We start from the raw sequence: 9,437 nt of genomic DNA, 5'->3' as shown, positions 1-9,437 counted from the left end.
ATGAAATCGGCGCGTAAAAGATAGATCGCGCAGACTCGAGCGATAACTTCTTGGAACTTATCCAATAGAGTTGCATCGATACTCTCGTCATGTTTCTCTCGCTTAAGCTACTTTTTAATTTGTTAAGTTACTTTCACCGCGCAACACTCACATCTTTCAGCTCGTATTTCGTGCTTATACCCCTGGTGACCGACTTGGCGATGTTATTGACGGTTAACAGCGACGTTCCGAAACTGAAAGCAATGAAACATTTCTCTCGCATTATGTGTTTCGGCAAACGAAATATCGTCAAATCTCGAAGAGGAATCTTATCTATGATAGGAGTAATTCATTTTCATAAAATTAGGTCGATGCTCCAGGGAAATATCTCTCCACCACACCGACCAAGAAATTTCCGCGACTGCGAAAGCAACCTTTCAATCTCGACAACTCACTATTCCCTGATGCGCGTCCACTTGTTCCTGAAGTAGTTGAACGCGATCGGCTGGCCGACAACGTTGTTGGCTACCGCGCCGAACACTCGGGAGGAATCCTGCTTCCTGATGCCTGAATTTTCCGTGACGCTCCAGTCCAAGTATCGATTTAGTAGCCACGGCTCCCTCGTGCAGCCCAGAGCTTGCAACAGCAGATCCTTCTCTGATCCGACGTTGGTCGAGCGATAGCGCTGCCAAGCGAACTCCCATTCGCTTTGTCCGCCCACTCGAATAGCCGTGCAGTAGACGACGCCCTTCAAGTTTGGCGAGATTCTACAACGGCGAGATTTATTGTTCAGAGAAGGAGATATATATCGCGTGGCTCATTGTTATAAGTGATCATTGTTATAAGAAAAAGTAGAAGTACGCGCGATAAAGCGGCAGCATTTTCAGGTATATCCAACCTCGCCGGAATAAATCGCGCAACTCGATCATTCCAATCGCTCCGAATGGAATATCGGAGAGAACACGACAACGAGCTGATAAATAATTCATGAGCTCATAACGCGCGCGCGACAGTGTACGTATCGCGACATGTCGTCTCCACTTACGGATTATTGACATCCGGGTTAGGAGTGTTGCGCCAATTGCGGAATTGTTGCACAGCATTCAGGAGGCAGTCCTCGTGGCCGAAGACGCAGGCCCAACTTAGAACATCGATTCGCGTGAAAACCGTCAGCTGAGGGTCCGCCACTTTATCAGTGAAGCCGACTTGCTTGTATACGTTGTCCAGTAGTTTTAACACGTACAACTAAAAAGTATCGAATTACCGTCGTGAGTCCTCTTAAGCTCTTGTTCGCGAACTTTTAGTGAAGAGCATACTTTGGAAAGTTTCCCGGAATATAATTTCCCGGACGAGCTAGAAAATTTCGGGGAAAAATTTCCAGTCCCTCACAAATGCCTCTCACTCTGCTTTAACTTACTCTGAATTTGTCATAGCCCTGGGTCTTGATTAGCATGTCGTCGAGGTAATTCAAGGCATTGAAGGCTGCTTTCCAAGGCAAATATTCCGTCTCATGGGCCAAGTAAGATGTAACGTCGAGGACGATATTGTAGTCGAGTATGCCGGCTCTAGCCAAATTGAGAGCGTCGTCGATCAACTGCGCTCGATTGATCGTTGAGATATCCTTGAAATTTTGCTTGTTCAACTGCTTGATTATCATCTGCCAGTTTGCCCTGTCATAATTCACTCTGTAGTATCCTGTCAAGTAAATCAATTATATTGTCTAACGTCACGCTCGTACCATCCACCAGAAAGAATCATTTTCCCGAAAGCGCTCGGCGATAAATAAGGCACGCTCGAGGTAAATTTACTTTCCCAACGAAGAAATATAGGAACACCGCATTTACAGATATTTTGCCGTGATGTAATTACCAGTCTCCTGCACGTTGAAAATTATCCATTGAGACGGACTCACGTCCAAATCGTTCAGGGTGATCGAACGTTCCGCTTTCATCCACTTGGAGGGTTGAGTGTTGTTGAAATTTAATTGCTTCTCGGTCGTATAAGTGATCGGCACCCACCATAATGGCTCCTTGTGAATCGCGGTCGTCGTGCTGCTGTTACGAAGCAGGAAGCGTTCCTGTGAGAGACAAGCAAAGTGTATGAAAGAAAATTCTAATGCCCCAAATGATGTCTATGATAGATTCGAGTAAAGTAGATATACGCGGCTCACCGTGCGAGGATCGTGTTGACGCCTCAAAGAGAAAAACGTCATTGTTCGTTTGCTAACGCGCTCCGCTCACCTTGTTTACCAATCACGTACCTGCGTGAGCGTCATGCTACCGTTGTTGTAATTTCGCGTAACGGTGACCACGGGAAAGCCGGTTTGCAGGGTCCAAGTGTCCATGATCTGTTTGACAGTTATGCTTGGATCGAGTACCTTGTCTTTGTGAGCTTGCTCGGTCAAAGCGTACCACAAATCGTTCTGCTCGGCACTTTGATAGGCTCTACGAGTGCGGTAGAGATATTCAATTACACATATTATACATTATATACACATAATATTATTACATGTATTATGTTATAAGAAATCGCTTTGCGCGCAAAAAAAATTAGAAAAGTCTAAGAAATTAGTTCCCACTCACTTTCCATTCAGATAATTAGTCAGACCTCTCTTGAAAACTTCTGTGGTGAGGAAATGGTCCATCATTCTTATTATGGAAGCACCTGAAGCAAATACGACCAGGTCAGTTGCGCGCAGGAACATCATGATGGAAATAAAAAACGTCATCAAATACCTTTCCCATAGGAAATTTTGTCAAAAATTTCACTGATTTCGTCGGGATGGTCGACCTCGATGGATATGGGGTGAGAAGATTCCAAAGCGTCCAGGGCAAATACATTCTGAAGATCGTGTACGACGAACTGTTCCAAGACTCGCCACGATGGTTCAACCTGAATATTAAAGAAATAAAAGAGTTACATTAGAGCACAGCAGTACATACGAAAAATCTTTCAAGTACGCTTAAAGTATTGAGTATCGCTGATTTAGCGATGAAGAAAACGTGTTACTCCGTGCGCGCGAGAGAGAAAGGACGTTGATTAAAAATGATCATTTTTATTTCATCGTTGAGCGCGCGCGTCATCGTCGAGCAATGCTTACCGCGTTCATGCCGATGTACTCGATGTAACTGGCGAAGCCTTCGTTCAACCAAAGATCCGTCCACCAACTCGGGGTCACCAGGTTTCCGAACCACTGATGCGCGAGCTCGTGTGATACCACGGTGGCCACACGCTGCTGATTGCTACTGGTCGAAACTCCTTCCTGGTACAACATCGCGATTTCTCTAAATTGGCAAAACGACGAATTAGAAGACGAGAAGGCGAGAAAACAGGGAGTACATATTTACGCTGTCTTCAATTTTGTTACTTCAAGTTTGTCAGTCTCACGGTAAGTGAGACAAGAGAGCGTAAAATTATCATTCACAGCATCCATCAGTCGAACGGAGAATAGTATACGTCTAATAGTTCTGATCACCGAGATAAATGATCTATCTGTTCGTCGAGATAGAAGTTACAGAAGTGTTTGCCATACTTGTCCGTTGTCCGCGAGCTACCTTCTCAAGTACCATTCGCCAGCTCTAGCTGCACAAGTTGTACGTTAGATAAAGCGACCGAGCGACAGTCGATTCCTTCTGTTCGATAACAAACAGCGAAATGTATGTACGACACGGATATTCAGAACAACAAGAAACGTGCAAAGAAGCTTTTAAGCTTAAGAAGCAGCCAATTACACACTTATGCGTGTCAAAATAACATAACTCGGAGTTCGTAACTTCCAGTGCGTGGGAATACAATCGTTCGGAGAAGACCTCGGTGGAACTTTAGTCATCGCCGCAAGCATTCGTGCGATAATATTTGTCGACGTAACGGAGTGGAGACGACGTTCCTCATCTTACCCCTCGCGCAGCAATTAAACGTATATCACATTTCGAGTATAATTGTATCATCAATTGTATCAATTGTGACATCGTCGGAATGGTGTATCGGATGTTCTTACCTATAAGTGATCAAGCCCCAATTTTCCATGGCGCCGGCGGAGAAGTCAGGCAAGGCGACCATATCCATCTTTGGCAGAGGGAATTTGATCTTGAAGTACTCCTCGTAGTACTTGAGTATCTTCGGGCCGATATTCAAGCTATATTGCGCCTGGTTAATGGCTTCGTGGCGCGCCCAAACTCTAAAGTTTCCGTCCTCCGATTTCCGTTCATCCAAGTCGGAAACTATGAAGGCCACCAAGTACGTAGACATCGGCACAGAACGCTCGTAATGATCCCACACGTACGTGTGTAAGCCGGGCCTGAGGAAGAAACAACAAGAGTTTCCAAAGAAAAACTTTTCTGAAAATTGAGAGAAAATTAACTCCTCCGCGAGTCGATACCGTGTGAAAACATCAATTCTGACGGCTAATGCTATTTTTGTATCTGACCGACAAATTCTTTCGACTTGCGAATTTTGTCAATGCTAACTCCACGGAATCTCTAAACAACAACCGCAATACGCCGACGTCAGATTTTACATTTTGTGCATTTGGGGCGGGAAAGGAGAAATCAATTGTGAGAATTGACAAATTGTATCACGACCGCGAGGTATCAGATTTGGGGAACACCGAATACGACAGATCAGATTTAGGGAACAGCGCAACGAGAGATAACGTTCATCGTAAAAGTGCAACATAGTTACTCACACTGGCATCGGTTGCCCTCTCATGGGCATATTCGAGATAGACGTCATGTTTCTAGGCCGCGCTATGTTAATCTGGAACTTGGCTTTCAGAGCCGGCTCGTCGAAGCAGGGGAAGGCGCGGCGTGCATCTGTAGGTTGGAATTGAGTCGTGGCGATCCATCTATAATGCAAAACCGAGATATCTTTGGCAAACAGCCGACATGAGCCGTTGTTTGAGCCCGTGCCTAAACCAAACACGCAACCGCAACACGGTTCTCCAAAGGATAACCACCCGCGATCCGTCTCCGATGAAAATATATATTTCGCAACGATAAGCTCACATGATGTTACGACGATGTTAGAAACGAAAAAATTTTGCGCGGCAATATGGCCGAAATCCCGATTTAATTTAATCTCATGCTCCAATTGATGATCTTTGATTAGCTTTCGAAAAATTTAAATGACGCTTGAAAATTTGAATTTTAGTTTCAAAATTTAAGCAATAAGAAGCCATTGCCGTCGTAGTGCCGCCGTTTATGTACCTCGTCTCGTTGCCGACGGTGTACGAGCTTCTGTAGAAGCCTTGCAGGTCGTCGTTCAGATAGCCGACGAACTTGAGATGCACCACATACTGTTTACCCTTCATCAACCTGTCTGACGTTCTAATCACGTGGAATTGTCGCTCGGTGTCGTTCCTCTGCTCCACGATTCCGACTATTTTAGTCTTGTTGTTACTGACATGCTCTCTGATATTTGTAAAACCCTTGTCAATGTTCATATCGACGGCGTGCAGCGTGATATTGTTTGTATTCTCCGTCACGTTTACCCAAATTTTCACCTGCATAAAACGATCATATTACCAATAGGACGAAATAATGTAACGTCTATTTCCGATAAACTAAGAACAGTACAGCTTTAGTCGCGAATAAAGCTCTCTCTCTCTCTCTCTCTCTCTCTCTCTCTCTGCGCATCCCGCTGCACATCCCCCTGATGACGTCCTAGTTGGTGAAAACACTCATCTATTCGAGGTTCTCTAGCCGTAAAACTGCGAGACTCAATTAGACCCACGATGTAAATTTAACTCAGCGATCGAACGCATTCTCTTCCTTATCCCCCCCTCTCTTGAGATCGCCGGGCCAGGAGGCGGCGCAGAGGAAAGTGAAAAGAACGAAAACGAAACTTTAACGAAGAGTCAAGAGATCGAAACGCACGTGATCCGCTTCGACACAGGCCAATTCCCCCGCGTGGTGCACCGGCATATGAAAGTGAACGATTACGTCAAGCGGCACGCGTCTCTTTTCGTCACGGCGCTATATAGCGGTACGCACGTATCGAATTGAGAATCAAGAACGTAGAAAAACATCGCGCTTTCGATTCCCGCTAGAAAGTCGACGCTGGTAACGACGGCCGAACCGGCTCGCGCCGGTTCGATCGGTACGACTTTGCCAGTCGTGAGAAAATTTCGCAATGTCGAATAAAAAAAGTCGAGGCGTCTCGGCGATACTTGACGCCGTGCTTCGCGCGTCAGCAACGACTTATGGCTATTCAACATTAACATCGAGGCAACGTCCGTCATCGCTCGTCCTTAATAAAACAATCTTTCTCTATCTACCTTTCGCCCCCCCTCTCTCTCTCTCTCTCTCTCTTTTTATCTTTCTCGACCTACGTCAATCGATACGTTCGAAAGCAACGCGCTCGCCGTGTTTATCGAGAGGCAGCGTGCGAACTCACTACCAAACTGACAGATTGCGTTTACCTCGCCGTGGAAAGTGAAGTTACTTTCCCATATGAACGGTATCAGCCATATCTCGTAGGAATCGGGCACAACGGCTCGCGGTAGTCTCACGTCGATTTTCTTCTTGTTGGACGTCGTCGAGAACTTCCTCGCGCTCATGAGGATCGTGTTGTCCAAGGATTCTTCGCATTGCTTGGCTTGCTTTTCCTCGAGGCAGGGTGCAAAGTGGTACACCAGCAGACCGGTGGCGACTAAACAGATGAGGAAGAACGCGCCCAGCAAGAAGGCACCGCACCGGGAAATCGTGCAACCCCTCTTACGTCCGAATGTGGTCGTGTGCGCGTCCATCATTGCCAGGACCTCGCGAGACTGGGTCATATCATGCGCGAGCCTGAGCAAGAGAAACATGCACTCGTCAGTAGCCGCATTCCGCTTCACTGCACGCTAATTATGACCGATCTTGAGCAATCGGTTCACATTATTCCGCATTAAGTGTTCTCGTGTGCAATCAACCCGTATCGCTCTCCCCACGCTTTAATCCCCGTCGCAGCTTTGCCATTTTTTCACTTTTATTATTTAGCTGTCACATTTTTTAGAACTTGCTTCAGTAACAGCATCGAACTTTAGAGTGCGATTAAATGACGAAGTTGATTAAACGTCATTCACTTCCTCGGAATTTTTACTTCAATCGAACGTCATGTTAAGTGCCAAAGAGACTCGATGAGAATAATAGCAGCTTCGTTCGAGTAAATTTCTCTCGCAAAGAGATTTCACCAAATCTTCGAGTCTTCGAGTCTGATCTTGACGATCGTCAAAATCAGAAACGGCACGTGTGTGCGTGAAATACATAAATTTCTTTATGCTTACTTGTTCGCGGCAACAATAAATGTTGTACATATAATAGTGTAATGTCAATATTGAATCGACGACTCGCCTAAACGCAGTAGAAGGTCGCACGTCGATTCAACCGACGTTTACAAGAAGATTAATCCGTTTTAAATTGATGTACATGCACAAACCTGCAGCCGTTATTGTCACCGTGAACATTGTTAAGAAATAGATGTGAAGAATACGTTAAAAAACATGTACGATCTTTCGCATGCTAGGTAGAATTAGAATTCGTTTGAAGAAGGCTAGAACAAAACTACTATTTGCATAGACTTGTATAACATATAATTACTCTAGAGCTTATCTAAGCACTGTGCTTATCGCACCGATACGAAAGAATTAAGCATACTCGTTTACAACTTTAACTGTGTCTCGTTTTTTTCTTCATTTTTCATTTTGTTACTCTGCGAAATATATTATTCGTTTCGGCGACGATATTAACGCATATTAACTCTGTACGTAGAATTTCTTAACGAGCGCGAATATATTTGCACCATTTTACATCTGAAATGCGACATTATCTATAGATAGAAATTAATTAAAATAGAGATGAAAGGGAGATAGAGTGAAATCTACGACTGAGCCGAGTTGAAATTTTTACTTGGCGTCGAATAAATATGTATCGTTTAAATCTTTTAAATCCTGAGATTGAGGAAGTACGTAACTGCCGACAAAAACCGACAAAACCAGTAATCTAAGGTGTCGGAACAAAAATGGACGACGATTTTCGCGAGTTAGCAAAATACCGAGGAAACTTTTTGTCCCGCACAAACCGGGTGAAGGTAACCGATCATTGAAAGTAATTTCACGTTCCAAACGCTCCGAGTGAGCGTGTCAAGGAAACGCAACGCGAGTGACGTGTCTGAATTGATGTAAGGTTCTTGCACTGGCGATCTGTCGTGAAGTAATCTCGCAACAATCACAACACAATCCTGCGCATGCTAAACAAGATGGCAGCAGCGTAACTTGAATAAAAGACGGCTTTGATGATACGAGCCGGTGGTGCAAATGAAATGAAATTGGCACAATTTTCCTCTATAAATCGCTCGATGTAACTCGCGATGTGTCGCGAGAATATGTGTTATGTCAGAAATTATAAATGAAGGGCGAAAGCGCGCCTTCTCGTCGGGGAAACGCGCGGCAAGAATTAATCAGCATTTATTTACACGATTGCATAAACGAGATTCGTGTTGATATTTGTCCAACTACGCTCTGTATTATATCGCACGTGAAACGTTTCACGTTTAATTACATGGCTCATCGACTGTAACGGGAAGCGTGTAAACTCGCGCGTAAATGAAAATACGCGTGCATTCTCTTTGTTTTATAATTAATAAAATATTTTTCAATATATAAAGTGCTCTCGCGAGCATCTTGCTTGCTTGAATAATGGTCGACCATAGAGTGGATGAGCAGCAATAAAGAATTCTTAAGTAAAAAGTTGTCATCCGATCGTACATCAATGCGACGCAAGCTACACATCGCGCGTCTGTTCGCCGCACTTGTGTACAAGGAATACACAAAAGTATGATGTCAACTATGTTCTCGCGCGTGCTGACTAATTTCTTCAGTTGAGAGTCACTGAGCAGCTCGACAGACAAACTCGCGTCCACGAATCGCCAAGATAAACACCTGCCCACATGTATGTTCCGCGTTCGCCGACAATTTACTTCTCTCCCGTAAATCATCCGTTCGTCGTACCTGCGCGACGCACTTCCGCGTTGCGAGCGAGAACGCGCGCGAAATAATCGGCCATGCAGGTTTCACGTCGTAAAAAAGAATGTAGCACATATTTAAGGAGTCTGCGACGGCGATTTCCCTCGGCGCGGCGTCTCCGCCCGCGAACGACGGCGAAATACCACGCATACACCTCGTGCCTGTAACGACGCGATTTATTCGCCGCGTTTATATGCTCGCCAGACAGGTAAGATGATTGCAGATTTCCCGGAGACTCGGCCGCGCCGTTATTAACGCGCCGCAAATTACAAAAAAACTCTCGGAGGCGAAGGAGAGATTAGAACTTATCGTTTCTCCGCGCAGCAACGTTATTGTATCTCTCTTTTTCTTTTCCTCCCGATACATTGTCGTGCGAATATTTATTGTTCGCACGTTTCCAGAGGACATCACAGAGAAGCGCTCACAGGTGCGCTTCTCTGTTGTGCCTTTATCCTTT

General features: G+C 45.0%; 1 protein-coding gene across 2 annotated transcripts in view; it reads right to left on the bottom strand.

Moving 5' to 3' along the window:
• Nucleotides 1-9,437, bottom strand: part of superdeath (Suppressor of ER stress-induced death) — a 31,460-nt gene that overhangs the window by 1,426 nt on the left and 20,597 nt on the right. For both annotated transcript variants that reach the window (XM_019840391.2, XM_011137231.3), the window contains exons 2-14: nucleotides 6,398-6,767; nucleotides 5,184-5,479; nucleotides 4,664-4,822; nucleotides 3,977-4,276; nucleotides 3,080-3,263; nucleotides 2,715-2,871; nucleotides 2,562-2,643; nucleotides 2,240-2,423; nucleotides 1,849-2,056; nucleotides 1,397-1,674; nucleotides 1,025-1,224; nucleotides 435-746; nucleotides 152-233 (exon numbers count right to left, since the gene is read on the bottom strand). In XM_019840391.2, coding sequence (XP_019695950.1) covers nucleotides 152-233; nucleotides 435-746; nucleotides 1,025-1,224; nucleotides 1,397-1,674; nucleotides 1,849-2,056; nucleotides 2,240-2,423; nucleotides 2,562-2,643; nucleotides 2,715-2,871; nucleotides 3,080-3,263; nucleotides 3,977-4,276; nucleotides 4,664-4,822; nucleotides 5,184-5,479; nucleotides 6,398-6,754 — 2,799 coding nt within the window. In that variant the 5' untranslated portion in view covers nucleotides 6,755-6,767. The remainder of the gene's footprint in view (nucleotides 1-151; nucleotides 234-434; nucleotides 747-1,024; nucleotides 1,225-1,396; nucleotides 1,675-1,848; nucleotides 2,057-2,239; nucleotides 2,424-2,561; nucleotides 2,644-2,714; nucleotides 2,872-3,079; nucleotides 3,264-3,976; nucleotides 4,277-4,663; nucleotides 4,823-5,183; nucleotides 5,480-6,397; nucleotides 6,768-9,437) is intronic.

This window comes from Harpegnathos saltator, unplaced genomic scaffold (genome assembly GCF_003227715.2).
Source record: "Harpegnathos saltator strain DR-91 unplaced genomic scaffold, Hsal_v8.6 scaffold16, whole genome shotgun sequence".
Taxonomy (NCBI): domain Eukaryota; kingdom Metazoa; phylum Arthropoda; class Insecta; order Hymenoptera; family Formicidae; genus Harpegnathos; species Harpegnathos saltator.
Note: the sequence above shows the minus strand (reverse complement) of the source record. Positions and strands in the feature narration are given on the sequence as shown.